The sequence below is a fragment of the Scyliorhinus canicula genome, chromosome 2 (assembly GCF_902713615.1).
Source record: "Scyliorhinus canicula chromosome 2, sScyCan1.1, whole genome shotgun sequence".
Classification (NCBI taxonomy): Eukaryota; Metazoa; Chordata; class Chondrichthyes; order Carcharhiniformes; family Scyliorhinidae; genus Scyliorhinus; species Scyliorhinus canicula.
The window spans coordinates 62894512-62909604 of record NC_052147.1 but is presented as its reverse complement, the minus strand read 5'-3'; the positions used below and the strand labels follow the sequence as shown (position 1 = coordinate 62909604).

The window sequence follows — 15093 nt, the reverse complement described above, 5'->3', positions numbered from 1 at the left end:
TCAGTCAAGTATCTGCTTGAGGGAGGCATCAGTAATTAACACCAGGAGATAAGTTGATGAGAAAAAGTAAAATCAGTTACGGTATTATCAAAATTAGCAATCATAGAATGTCACAAAGACATGTATTTTTCTGGTGCCCTCATTCATTCCCGAAAATGTTTTACTTTGAATTCCCTTTCAGCTTTTCCTTGAAATTACAACACAATAGTCAAGCTAGAGCAAAAGTGAAGTATTCACTCAAATCTACAACTGAAAATGGATATAATACATCCTGATATCAAAGTGAGAACTGCACTATTGTCAGGCGTTCTAACCTTTAAAAAGAATGTTGCCTGCTCATGTGGACAACAATTTAGGTTTTAGCCACTTAGTTATTGGTGATGTATTTGTAAACAAACAAGATCAAGCACGAACCAAGATTAGTAAAAAAATGTTCTTGCAACTACCAGGGAAGACATAAAATTGAAATTGTGTATCTTGCATGTGGTAAGCACAGATATACTAAAACTGCTAATACAACACAAGTTGAATGCAATACTCAGGATTAAAAATCTATTTTTTTCAGTATTGAATATTTTAATATTAATATTAAGCTACTAAAATGATTATTCTATACATCCCAATGTCAATAATTAACTCCTAGTATCTTGCATATCAAATGATGAATTAAAAATGTACTCAGATGTGGGTCATACAAAGAATATACTTAAAGCATTAATTTAAAAGTTAACAGTTTTTAGTATTTTCTGCGAAAATGCATCACTAGAATGGTCTTGGTCTAACACCTAAATTTTGCTACGCTGGACGGCCTCAGCCACTAAAGTCCTACCTCTCACTGCTGAACAGAGAGAACTGATGCAGACAGTATGCGTACAGACATGGGCTGAGAAGTGAACTGCTAGTGATGTCTGCATTCCTCCAAACTTGGCACTTATTGTCTATGCTCATATATGAAGGCTGCTGTAGTACAAAAGACATGTTTGAATCTACCTCTGTACTAGTCATGCCTGCAGAAATGGCAACGGAAAAAATGGAAAGATTTTCTATTGCTGTACTATTAAGAGTAAATTGATCACTTTATTGACTTTCAGACAGCAAGACTGTTTAAAGTAAATCTAAATAGCAAAAATTGTTCTCGCCAATTTTGAGAAATTATAAACTTACATTTTTGCAATCGACTAATCATGGAGGGGGACTTCAACTGTGTACAGGACCCAAAGACGGACAGATCAAACCCCAAAACGGGGAAAACCTCAAACATGGCAAGGGAACTCGGTCACTTTATGGAGCAGATTGGAGCTGTGGACCCCTGGAGGTTCGCCCACCCGGGGGAGAAAGAATTCTCCTTCTTCTCCCCAGTACACAACGTGTTCACCAGAATTGACTTCTTTGTGGTGGGGAAAACGGTGCTTCCAGGGATAGACAAGGTGGAATACTCCGCAATTGTGATATCAGACCACGCCCCACACTACATGAACGTGCGGCTGGAGACGGGAAGGGCCCAGCGCCCCACATGGAGGTTGGACGGTGCCTTACTGGCTGACAAGGCCTTCAGCGAAAGGATAGCGCGGGCCATAGCGGAGTACACGGAGAACAACCAAAACGGGGAGGTATCATCCTCCACGTTCTGGGAAGCGCTTAAGGCCGTACTAAGAGGGGAAATCATTGCCTTCAAAGCGCAAAGAGATAGGGAGGAAAGGGTGGCTGGGCAGAAGCTGGTCGACTCCATACTGGAGGTAGACCGTAAATACTCCGAGGCCCCGACCGTAGAGCTCCTGGCGGAGAGAAAAGAACTACAAAGGAACTTTGACCTGCTCTCCACCAGGAAAGCAGTGCACCAACTCCGCCAGGCGCGCGGGACCCTGTACGAACGCGGAGACAAAGCCAGCCGCCTGTTGGCACACCAGCTGAGAAAGCAGGCAGCCACCAGAGAAATTGGGCAAATCAGGGGTACCAGAGGCATGTTGGAAACAGAACCAGAGAGGATTAACAAAACCTTCAAGGCCTTCTACCAAGAGCTGTACACCTCAGAGCCCCCAACGGGGAAGGCTGGGATGAACCGGTTCCTTGATGGACTGGTCATACCAGTCGTGGGAGAGGGCAGGAAACGGGACCTGGAAGCACCACTAGCACTGGGAGAGATCATGGACAGTATCAGCTCCATGCAGACGGGGAAGGCGCCGGGACCGGACGGATTCCCGGCGGACTTCTACAAAAAATTTGCGACAGCGCTGGCCCCGCACCAGCGGGAGATGTTCACAGACTCGCTAGCTAGGGGCACACTGCCACCCACGTTAGCACAGGCCTCAATCTCGCTGATACCTAAGAAAGACAAAGACCCAACGGAATGTGGGTCATACAGACCCATATCTCTGCTGAACGCAGACGCCAAAATCCTAGCCAAAAGGCTAGAAGACTGTGTACCTGAGGTGGTCACAGAGGACCAGACGGGCTTCGTCAAAGGTAGACAGCTCACCTCGAACATCAGGTGCCTGCTGAACGTGATAATGACCCCCTCCGGGGAGAGAACACAAGAGGTGATTGTCTCCCTGGACGCAGAAAAGGCCTTCGACAGAGTCGAATGGAAATACCTCATAGAGGTACTGGAGCAGTTCGGGCTTGGAACAGGGTTCACCGCGTGGGTAAAACTCCTATACAACGCCCCCATGGCGAGTGTACGGACCAACAATACCAACTCCCAATACTTCCAGCTGCACAGGGGCACCAGACAAGGATGCCCACTGTCCCCACTGCTGTTCGCACTAGCAATCGAACCGCTAGCAATTGCGCTCAGGGCAGCAAAAAATTGGAGGGGGATCCGAAGGGGAGGCAGAGAGCACAGAGTCTCACTCTATGCAGACGATCTGCTCCTCTACATCTCGGGCCCACAAAGCAGCATGGACGGAATCATCGCGCTCCTGAAAGAGTTTGGAGCCTTCTCGGGCTACAAACTCAACATGAGCAAAAGCGAGATCTTCCCAGTACACCAGCAAGGGGGGGGGGGGGGGGGGGGGGGAGCACTAAAGGGGCTGCCGTTCAAACAAGCCCGACATCAATTCCGCTACCTGGGGATCCAAATAGCCCATGACTGGAAAGGGATCCACAAATGGAACCTCACCAGCCTGGCGGAGGAAGTAAAAAAGGACCTGCAAAGATGGAACACACTCCCACTCTCCCTCGCAGGAAGAGTCCAGACGATCAAAATGAACGTATTGCCCAGGTTCCTCTTCCTGTTTAGATCCATTCCGATCTACATCCCCAAGGCCTTCTTCATAGCGCTGGACAAACGTATCATGGCGTTCGTATGGGGGGGTAAAAATGCTAGGATCCCAAAGAAGGTCCTACAGAAAACAAAATCCAGGGGGGGGCTAGCCCTCCCGAATCTACAATTCTACCACTGGGCGGCAACAGCCGAGCGAGTAAGGGGATGGATCCAGGAGCCAGAAGCCGAGTGGGTGCGTGCGGAGGAGGCCTCCTGCATGGGGACCTCCCTCCGGGCCCTCGCCACGGCAGCACTCCCATCCCCACCCAAAAAACACTCCAGCAGCCCAGTGGTGACAGCCACCCTCCAATCCTGGAACCAACTGCGGCAGCAATTTGGCCTGAACAAAATGTCGGACAAGGCTCCCATCTGCAACAACCATAGGTTCAAACCAGCACTGACTGACGCCACCTTCAAAAGGTGGAGACAGGACGGGGGGACACTGACAGTCAGGGACCTATACACGGACGACAGGATCGCAACACTGGACGAACTGACAGAGAAATTTCAGCTAGCTGGGGGGAACGAGCTACGGTACCTGCAGCTCAAAAACTTCCTACGAAAGGAGACAAGGACGTACCCACAACCGCCACGACAGACACTACTGGAAGACCTACTGGACGCAAGTATCCTAGAGAAAGGGAACTGTAGTGACATGTATGGCCGACTGGTAGATAGGGACGACACCGTACTGGACGCAACAAGAAGGAAATGGGAGGACGACCTGGGGATGGATATAGGGTGGGGACTCTGGAGCGAAGCACTGCATAGGGTCAACTCCACCTCCACGTGCGCAAGGCTCAGCCTGACGCAACTAAAAGTGGTACATAGAGCCCACTTAACGAGAAACCGTATGAGTAGGTTCTTCCCGGAGGTGGAGGACAGATGTGAGCGGTGCCAAAGAGGCCCGGCCAACCACGCCCACATGTTCTGGTCTTGCCCCAGACTTGTGGAGTACTGGACAGCCTTCTTCGAGGCTATGTCCAAAGTGGTGGGGGTGAGGGTAGAGCCATGCCCGATAGTGGCGGTCTTCGGGGTTTCAGACCAGCCAGATCTATTCCTGGGGAGGAGGGCGGACGCCCTTGCCTTTGCCTCCCTGATCGCCCGCCGTAGAATCCTGTTTGGCTGGCGGTCAGCAGCACCGCCCAGAGCTGCAGACTGGCTGTCCGACCTCTCGGATTCTCTCCAAATGGAGAAAATCAAATTCGCCATCCGAGGGTCGGATGACGGCTTCCACAGAACGTGGGAGCCATTCATGCAATTGTTCCGGGACCTGTTTGTGGCCAACGTACAAGAGGAAGAATAGTCAGGGGAAGGTAGCGGGGGGGGGGGGGGGGGGGGGGCTACGGGCTCGTTACGGGGGTTTGATGGCTAGCTAAGGCCCAAAACCAAACTAAATAAATGCCAATAAACATGTTGGGGAATGTAAAATATGTATGCCGGCGAAAAGGGGGAGGCCACAGTTATTACTACGAAGATGCTCACCTGTAAATATATATGTTAATTTTTGCGTGTTCTTTTTTTGTTTCTCTCTCTCTAACAATTTGTTCAATATAAAACATGAAAACTGAATAAAAAACATTTATAAAAAAAACTTACATTTTTGCAACTTCTTTAACCACTTCCCTGCAAGTCAGGTCTTTCATCTATAAAGCAGTACAGGAGAAAAAGTGAGCGAGTATATACTAGTCGATTAATTACTTGCACATGTTCTCTGAATTATCAAGCATAAGTGGAGTTAAAGATCAAAGGACAATTGGACTCTGGCACAAAGGCCTAGTTCAGCCTCCATTTTAAAGTCATGCATTGTTATGAATCCTTAAAGTCAAATAATTACATCCACATTTAAACCTGGCACACTGCAGTACCTCCACTGGCAAGAGAATATAATTACATGGTCAAGTATACATTGGCAATGTTTCCAAAATTGACATGCACTGGACACAGGTTATCATATAGGTATATAGATTCAATATCCTCTGTCTTTTTTAAAAGGTTTTTTTAAAAAAGACTACGACAGTTACTATTGAAGAGCAAGAAACTTATCAGTAACTTCCAATCAAATCTCATTCTTTTAAACTCCAATGGATATTGGCTCAACCTGCTCAACGTTTCCTTGTAAAATAACCCCTTCATTCCAGCAATCAGTCAAGTGAACCATCTCTGAGGAGCTTCTATTGCAGTCATATTCCTTTTTTTAATTTTTCCAATTAAGGGGCAATTTAGTGTGGCCAATTCACCTACCCTGTACATCTTTGGGTTTTGGGGGCAAGACCGACACAGACACTGGGAGACTATGCAAACTCCACACGGAAAGTGACCCGGGGCTGGGATCGAATCCGGGTCCTCAGTGCTGCGAGTCAGCAATGCTAACCACTGCGCTGCCCTGTCATATCCTTTAAGGAGACAAAATCTGTACACTACTCAAGGTGCAAGGCGGAATTCAACCAAAAGATTTCGAAGTGTCATTTGGGAAAGCTTGGCGGGTGTTTCCCACCAGCTTTTTGTGCAACATCCACACCGTCATTTTTTTAGGCCCTGGGGAGTTTCTCCCATGTACATAGCTATAAGCAGTACTAATAATAATCTTTATTGTCACAAGTAGGCTTACATTAACACTGCAATGAAGTTACTGTGAAAATCCCCTAGTTGCCACATTCCAGTGCCTGTTCGGATACACGGGAGGGAGAATTCAGAATGTCCAAATCACCTAACAGCACGTCTTTCGGGACCTGTGGGAGGAAACACGTACAGACTCCGCACAGACAGTGACCCAAGCGGAATCGAACCTGGGACTCTGACGCTGTGAAGCAACAGCACTACCCACTGCGCTACCGTGCTGCCCACAAGTACAGGTGTTTTATTAATTCTGTTTCATTGTTAAAGTAATTAAAGGTAAAATTAAGCCAACTTTAGAGAGGGGTGTTTTAACTGAATGTAGCTAAATATTCAAATAGATTTTAAATATAGACATGAATATACTGAAAATCTCATCAAAAGCGTGGCACGATGGCAGTGGCCTCACAGCACCAGTGGACCGGGTTCAATTCTGACCTTGGGTGACTGTGTGGAGTTTGTACATTCTCCCAATGTCTGCGTGAGTTCCCTCCCACAGTCAAAGGTGTGCAGGTAAGGTTGATTGACCATGCTAAATTGTCCCTTCGTGTCCAACGGTTAGGTGGGGTTATGGGATTGCAGGGGGGGTGGGTCTATGTAGAGTACTCTTTCAGAGGTTCAGTGCATGGGTCAAATGGACTCCTTCTGCACTGTAGGGATTCTATTAAAAAGTGAACTCAAACTTAGGCCATCTACTGTAAATTTACATTGTCACCTCAAAGGGACAGGCCACTTAAGTACAGCTCCTCATCACCGATAAACTATTGTTACATGGTATACCTATTATAATGATCAAGATCACGGGAGTGTTGCTGGTGTTTCAGCCCTTCAACAAACCAATCTTAAATTGAACAATTTTCAAATTGCGCTGCCTATGATGCTCCTAATGCTACATTAAGGACACAAGACTTTCTTCTAATTAACCTTTTGGTGCATATGATGAACTCCAAGAACCTTTTCATATTCTCCACGACAGGTCTCCAACATTTAATCCCAATGAAATATCTTGTTTTAGCAGATCTATCATGCAGTGTCTCATCTAATTGCTTGTACAAATTCTGACAAATGAACATCCAAGACTGCAGCATGCATAAAGACCAATTATACACATCAGAATCACAACGAAAACCTTTCAATAATCTGACAGTTGAGTACATCGAATGCACATGTTTTTGCCTGATTTGTTCATCTACACCAGTTTCCTCCCTAACTAATGTCCCAAAAACCTAATATCATTCCCAGTTTGTTTTCATACCCCTTAGATTAATTTCCTTACATTATATCCATTTCATTTTTTTATGACTTACCTGCAGCTTCTCAATCTCTGTTTTTGCTGCTTCTTTCGCTTTTCCAATTGCACATCCCCAGTAACCCTACAGTAATATAATAAAATTTTAGCCACAAATTATTCAAATATTCACACAGAAAACAAAATGCCATTCAAATATATAGCAAGTGAAAGTGTGTACATTCTCACATATACCAGCTTAACACAGACAATGAGACAGCACAGACTTGTAGGCACAAGTTACAAACAGTACAACAAGATAATAATCTATCGCTCCCTTAAAAATCTCCAAACAGTTGGTTCCTCAACTGAACCTACTTTCCCCCTTTGGCCAAGAGTTATCGAAAAAACTGGGCGGGCAAAATGAGGAAGAAAAAATAAGAAAATTTAGTCTAGTCAGTCCCTGAAATTGAGAACACAAATATTTGGAATTTTAATCTCTACACAAGACATCAGAGAAGATGACCTTTATGCAAAATTTAGTTTCCATTTATTTCAGAAATGTTATTTTTAGTGGTCAAATCAACTGTAGAATGTAATACAAAAGCAAAATTTCTTAAACGATAAATCCAAATGTTCAAACTTTAGGGTGCACTGCAATTTACATTCAGGTGCATTGCATTTACACTGCAAATTTGGCACTTCATTTTCTGTCATACCAGTGTTAAACTTGCAATGTAAAGTTGGTGTCAGGACTCAACAAGACAGTATAAAGTGGGGTGGAGAAGGAAGCTTAATTCCACCCAGGTTTGACATGATAGTGTAAACCCTGTGCAATGTCAACCTGAAGTTTAATTTGATATTGGGCACTTTTAAAATCCAAAATTAGAATAATGCAGATTTAAGTTAATCAAAATGGCTTAATTCTTCCCATAAATATAAAAAAATATCTTGCTGCTAATAGGAGTTCAGTTAATATTTGCTGACTTCTAAAACCACTGCTTACATTATCAATTTTCTAATAGCAAGTGAGAATTTCAGAAAGTCAGGCAGACAACATATTCTTGGAGAGCTACTTACATGGGCCACTCCTGAAGGGTCAATCATGTACATCTGAGCTCCATCATCCTTGTCATAAGATCCCATAATAAAGCTATAGGGAAATAAAATGTTGAAATTGATTTGTGTCACTAGGATTCACAATATGAATAAATGCACCCATAAATGTTACAGAAATTCTAATGCAAAATATTTAGCATAGAATTAAGTAAAGCTTATCACACACCACAGGTCCATAACTGTTCATTCACACTTCTCTCAAACTCCCCCAACTACAGTTCAGGTACCTTACATCAACTATAAATTGCAATACAAAATCACTTTTCAGATCACTAATAATTTTACAATAAAATTACCTGCTTCCAAAGGGTCTCACAGCACTATATAACGTGTATGCATGGACGTACATTGCTACTCGGTCTGCCAGATGCTAAAAGAAAAAAATGTTTAAAGGAGCAAACATAAATACTTGCAATTCATTTACAATAGATCTGCAATCTACATTAGCCCAAATAGCTATCTTATCATACAATTTACAGTGCAGAAGGAGGCCATTCAGCCCATCTAGTTAGCACCGGCCCTTTGAAAGAGCACAAAGCCCACATCTCCACCGTGTCCCAGTAACCCCACCTAACCTTTTTGGACATGAAGGGCAATTTAGCATAGCCAGTCCACCTAACCTGCACATCTTTGGACTGTGAGATGAAACCGGAGCACCCGGAGGAAACCCACGCAGATGCGGACAGAACGTTCAGACTCCGCACAGACAGTGACCAAAGCCACGACTCGAACCTGGGACCCTGGAACTGTGAAGCAACACTGCTAACCACTGTGCTACCGTGCCACCCTATTTCAAGAGCCCTTCCTGTTTATTTCCTTTGTACCCATTTCTTTTATTTTATTATTTTAGTTTTGGTCCATGGACCCATAATCAGGATGTGCTTTTAAGCAGAAGACGAAGTTAAAACAGCTGCTTGCCAGAACACGGTGTTTCCAGGTTTTGTATTTTGGAAAGGAGAAACCAGATTCCTTGGCACCGAGTGGATCTTAGTGTAGGAGTAGATGGTTATTATTGTAGATCATGCAGCACGATGGTGCAGTGGTTACCACCCTACGGCACAGAGGTCCCAGCACGGTAACACAAGTGGATAGCACTGTGGCTTCACAGCGCCAGGGTCCCAGGTTCAATTCCCTGCTGGGTCACTGTCTGTGCGGAGTCTGCACGTTCTCCCAGTGTCTGCGTGGATTTCCTCCGGGTGCTCCGGTTTCCTCCCACAGTCCAAAGATATGCAGGTTAGGTGGATTGGCCATGATAAATTCTTAGTGACCAAAAAAAAACGGTTAGGAGGGGTTATTGGGTTACGGGGATAGGGTGGAAGTGAGGACATAAGTGGGTTGGTGCTGAGTCGTATAGGCCGAATGGCCTCCTTCTGCACTGTATGTTCTATCCCAGCCCTGGGTCACTGTCCCTGTGGAGTTTGCACATTCTCCGTGTTTGCGTGGGTTTCGCCCCCACAACCCAAAGATGTGCAGGGTAGGTAGATTGGCCACACTAAAGTGCCCCTTAATTTTAAAAACTGAATTGGGCACTCTTTATTGTAGTAGATGGTTATTAATGTATACAACAGGCATCACAGTGGCGCAGTGGGTAGCGCTGCTGCCTCACGGAGCTGAGGTCCCAGGTTTGATCCCGGCTCTGGGTCACCGTCTGTGTGGAGTTTGCACATTCTCCCCGTGTTTCCGTAGGTTTTGCCCCCACAACCCAAACGATGTGCAGGGTAGGTGGATTGGCCATGCTAAATTGCCCCTTAATTGGAAAAAAATTGGGTACACTAAAAAAAAATGTTTTAATTAATGTGTACAACTGCTGCGGTCAGCAGCAGATGCTGCGGAACTAAGTTAAAGTATACGTGAAAAACAATACCAGCTCAATTGCTCAGCAACCAACATCACCCAACACACAATAGGTTGTATGTGATTAAGACATAAACCCATTCCGTGGAGGATTAACCTATTACGTGGAGGTAACGCCCCACTGCGACATTTTACAACTAATCCATCAAGGAATTGACACTCTTACAGCCCTGCCGCTGAAAGGAGTTATAAAAATTGTGACGACTGTAGGCATTGACGAGAAAAAGTGATACCAGCATGTAACATTGAAGACTGATAAAGTTTTGTATGATTGTACCACAACTCCGGCTCAAGTTTTGTGAAGAAACATTAGGAACCAGTGTTGTAGGGAGTTGGTTTGATTGGTTAGCTGGCAACCGGTGGGTTGGCCAGGGACAATGTTCTGCCTGGCAACGGTCAGTGATTGGTTCCGATAAGATTCTGAGAGAACTTGGCAGAAGTGTTTAGAGCTTGGAAGTGAAAGGAACACACTCGCTCTCTCTCTCCTGCTTGCTGAAGTTAAAGAACTGCTCTATTGTTCTGAAAGCAATGAGTGCCAGGCACATCCTTTGCTGTAAACCTGAAATGATGCCGAATCTGCAGAGAAGATAAGACAACCTTGCCAGAGAAAACCCATCTCAAGTCTAGAAGGAAGTACCACCAAAACAAAAGCTTGAACTTCAGAAACACATTGACTGGGAGTCATCCCAGTGCATCACCAAGATCTTTGTCCTTTCATTTTTATTAATATTTTCTTTCCCTTGCACCATCCTTTCCCCTGTGTGTTTGTCTGTGCGGAAGAGTTAAAAGGGGGTGGGGGGTGGGAAAGGGGTAGTAGATAGTCAGCTATATTTTCTGTTTGTTTAATTATGATACTGTACATAAAGGTTACTTGTCTTTTAAAGCTACAAACCTGGTGACTGTAGTTTATGGGCTCAACCAAGGACCTCAGTTATTTGAAATAAAATCTAATTTCATTTGTGTTGCTACATGGAACAAGTGGGGCTGGAACTGACTGTGCACTAGTCCAGGATGTTGTGACACTAGATACAATACATTTTTACATAGTATAAATTTCAAAATTGGAAAATGTCAGCAAAGACGATGTCCTAACGATAATAAAAGTCTGTTCAGTAAGTAAATATATGATGTCTATGTACTTATATTCAAAGTGCATACAAGGCTTTGAGGTTAAAAAGATACCGACCATCCTAGCCACACTTGTTCAAATTCTATTGGACAGCACTGACTAGCAAGAGACTTTACATACACTTGATGGATTTGATGGCTTATGATTTGAACTTTATCATTAAGGGGGGTGCAAATAAAGGAACTGGACAAGAATGGGCAAGGTAGGAGAAAATGAACTGGACTGTATTAAGTACTCCACAGTTAATATTGATGTTTGCTTTGTTGTTAATTATGCATTTTAGAGAAGCACTGCATTTCATGTTTCCTGAACAACTTATGTAGTGAGTAGCTGAGCCAGAAAGGCTCCTGGCTCAGTCCTTAGTTTGTGCTGAGTTTTCTGAGCTCAGAGTGCAGTCGCAGACATATTACAATTAGCCTCAGCTCTTAGTATTTGGAAAAGGAAGGCATGGTGGGGGAAACTAACCAGCAACCTCCGTCAGAAACGCATGTGTTGATGTATAGCAACAACAGTATTGGGCTATGCTACATTGACCTTGTGGGGAAATTGCCTGCTGATATTACCTGAAACACATAGTTAAATATGACAACTTGGGTGAAAAATAGTTCCTGATAGCCATGGGGACTGTACTTCTGGAGGAAGTCAATGGCTCCGGATTGGTCCAGGGGGATGGAAGAAATATAACAGAAAACAAATTCACTTGGGACACCAAGATAATTTTTTGGATTAAACGTTCTGTGGTAAGTGTAATTTACTCATTAAAACGAACTGTACTAAAATAACACTGCTAAATAGAGCTCATACCCTCAATGGAATATCATATCCATAGTTGGATCTAAAGTTGGAAGCTTCTTCTCTTGCAATATCAGTAAGAGACCGTGCATCTGCCAAAAGACCTGCTACTGCCTGTAAGATGAAACAAAAGTTGCTTATTGTAATGTTCATTTAAAGTTAGGCATGCATTGAAATCAAAATATATAGTCCACAGTTGTTAAAATTTGCATTCTTACTACAATGTTCTATTCAGTACCAATTCTTTACACACCTCAATACAATTTTGTAAATAGGGCCCATAGACATAATACAAAAATGTTTCAATTTAACTTCACAAACTAACATGCCTTTTTTGGGGGAAGGCTGCTTATAAAATTATCTTACCATTCGGGGACTTCCGGTGACGGCGGGCGGGAGGCAGCCGCGCGTTGGTGGGCTCCCGTTCGGGAACGGCATTGTCGGGGATTGACGCCCAGTCCTAGAGGCAGCGAAGGTGGTGAAGGCCAGGAGAAAGCACAGGGAAGGGATATGTCGAGGACCAGTAAAAAAAACGGCTGTGAAAACAGCTGAAAGTCCGTCGGGGAGTAGAAAGGTCACCGCGGGGTCACCAAGGAAAATGGAGGCTGGAGCACCGGGGAGGCCGCATTGCTTACGGCTGAAGAAATAACTACGGTGATGGCTGCGGAATTCGAAAGGCAGTTTACAAAATACATGGGAGACAACGAGGAAGGAGATGAGGGAGGTTTTGAGTGTGCTGGTGGAGGAGGCAATTTCCCCGGTGACGACGGCAGTGGCGAGTGCAGTGGCAGAGGTGCGGAAGCAAGGGGAGGCGCTGAAGGAAGTGGAGGAGACATTATTGCATCACGGTGATCAACTTACCTCGATGGGGAAGGAGATGTGGAAGGTGATGGAGATTAACAAGGATCTGCGAGGAAAAATGGAAGACCTGGAAAACAGATCCAGGCAACAGAATTTGAGGATTGTGGGGCTGCCTGAAGGAGTTGAAGGGCCAATGCCGACTGAGTATTTTGCTGCGATGCTAGCGAAACTATTGGGGGAGGGGGAGGATCCCTCCCGATATTAACTGGATCGGGCTCATCGGTCAGGGAGGCCTGTACCAAAGGCGAGTGAGCCGCCAAGGGTAGTGACTCTGTGCTTCCGTAGGTACAGTGTAAAGGAGAAGGTCTTGTGCTGGGCCAAGCAGAAGCAGGTGGTGCAGTGGGCCGGAGCTGGTATACGTGTATACCAGGACTTTACGGTGGAGCTGGCGAGGAAGCGGGCTGCTTTCAACCGGGTGAAGAGGGCACTGTACATTAGCAAGGTGCAGTGCGGCAATGTATATCCAGCGAAGCTGAGGGTGACGTCCAAGCTCAAGAACTTTTATTTTGGAACGGCGGAAGCAGCGGAGGAGTTTGCAAAGGCAGGACTGTGGCAGAATTGAGAAATGGCCATGTGCCGATGTAACCTCAACTGTATTTTCTTCTTTTTTTTTTTTGTTTGTTTCACTGCGTGTGGGTGTATGGGATAAAGGAGCCGATGTATATAATTGGACAATGGAAGTGATGGGACTTTCACTCGAAGTGAGGGCTCTTTGGGGTGTAGGTGGACATGCGGGGTTTGTGTGTTAAAAGGCTTTCCTAGGGCCAGGCAAGGGGGAATGGGACCCGAGCAGGGACCTCCACGCTGGCCGGTTTAAGCCGGCCAGTGAACAGGAGTGAGGTTGGGGGGGGGGGGGGGGGGGGGGGGGTTTTACAACTCTTGGGTATCACGTACAGCACTCTTTCAGAGTGTGTCTGTGTGGGGAGCTCTATGGTGACCATGGGCGGTCCCGGACTCCTTTTTCTTCTTTGTTTTTTGTTTCCACCATGGGAGGGTTGGTTTTATTGGATGCACATATTGACAGGTGGGCCATTGTTTGGGGTGCTGGGAGGATGGGATGGATCGTGGTTATTGTTAAGGGGATTGATTTTGTATTTGTTACCGTTTACTGTTTGTGGGTGGGATGTAAATTTTGAAGGAAAATGTGAAAATGGAGAATAAAAACATTTATTTAAAAAATTTAAAAATAAAATAAAATTATCTTACCATTCCTACATGACGATCGATGTTAAATATGCGTTTGTTGGAGCCTTGTTCGTAAAGTTTGGAAAGGACCAATTTCTCTACTCCAAACACTACTCCGTCTTTACATCTTATCCCAATAGCTGTGCTGTCAATTTAGATTAGATCAAAACAAAACACATTAAGTACTGAATGCAGTAAGAGAAAGGTTAATGTTTTGAGATCACAAACATTTGTACATGTTATTTATATGTTATTTTAAAGAAGGGCTAAATTTTCATTGTATAACTAATTCTGTTTTAGTGCTTTTAAATATATGCAAGAGTTTAAAAATAATACAAAAACAGGAGTTGTCAACTTTAAACATAAATGAACATGGAGGGGGGTACTTCCGGTAGCGGCCATGATGTGAGTGGTCGCACATTTGGTAGCTCCCGCTCGTTTTGTTGGTCCTTTTCCCCGATTGGATGGTTTGAAGAAAAAGGTGCAGGAGTGGTGGAGGCCGGCCCAAGAGGGGCTATGATTGATCCAAGGGGAGGGCGTTCCCCGACCAGGCTGATCACATGGAACGTCAGAGGACTGAATGGGCTGTCTTGCATGTTCGAGCATTTGAGGAGCTTAAAGGCAGATGTGGCATTCTTGCAGGAAACATACCTGAAGATCAGGGATCAGACCAGGCTAAGGAAAGGGTGGGTAGGTCAGGTCTTCCACTCAGGATTAGATATGAAGATGTGTGGATAGTAGTCCTAATAAATAGGCGGGTAGCGTTTGAGGTGGGAAATATAGTAGCAGACTCGGGGGAAAGGTTTGTAATGGTGAGTGGGAAGTTGGAGGGGGTGCTGGTGGTCCTGATGAACATTTATGCCCCTGACTGGAACGACGTTGAATTCATGAGGCGGGTGCTGTGGACGATCCCAGACCTGGACTCTCACCAGCTGATAATGGGGGGAGGGGGGATTTTAATACGGTTATTGAATCAAAATTAGATCAGTTGAGTCCACGGTCGGGGAGGGAATTGAAAGGGTTTATGGAGCACATGGGAGGAGTGGA

General features: G+C 45.0%; 2 protein-coding genes across 2 annotated transcripts in view; one reads left to right on the top strand and one right to left on the bottom strand.

The window, feature by feature from the left end:
- LOC119954595 (F-box/WD repeat-containing protein 7-like) overlaps window positions 1-15093 on the top strand; it is a 233011-nt gene that overhangs the window by 79155 nt on the left and 138763 nt on the right. The gene's annotated exons all lie outside the window — the stretch shown is intronic.
- Window positions 1-15093, bottom strand: part of psma3 (proteasome 20S subunit alpha 3) — a 38810-nt gene that overhangs the window by 5241 nt on the left and 18476 nt on the right. Inside the window, exons 3-8 of the mRNA XM_038779973.1 lie at window positions 14068-14191; window positions 12013-12114; window positions 8522-8595; window positions 8187-8259; window positions 7186-7251; window positions 4862-4908 (exon numbers count right to left, since the gene is read on the bottom strand). Of these exons, the coding sequence (XP_038635901.1) occupies window positions 4862-4908; window positions 7186-7251; window positions 8187-8259; window positions 8522-8595; window positions 12013-12114; window positions 14068-14191 (486 nt within the window). The remainder of the gene's footprint in view (window positions 1-4861; window positions 4909-7185; window positions 7252-8186; window positions 8260-8521; window positions 8596-12012; window positions 12115-14067; window positions 14192-15093) is intronic.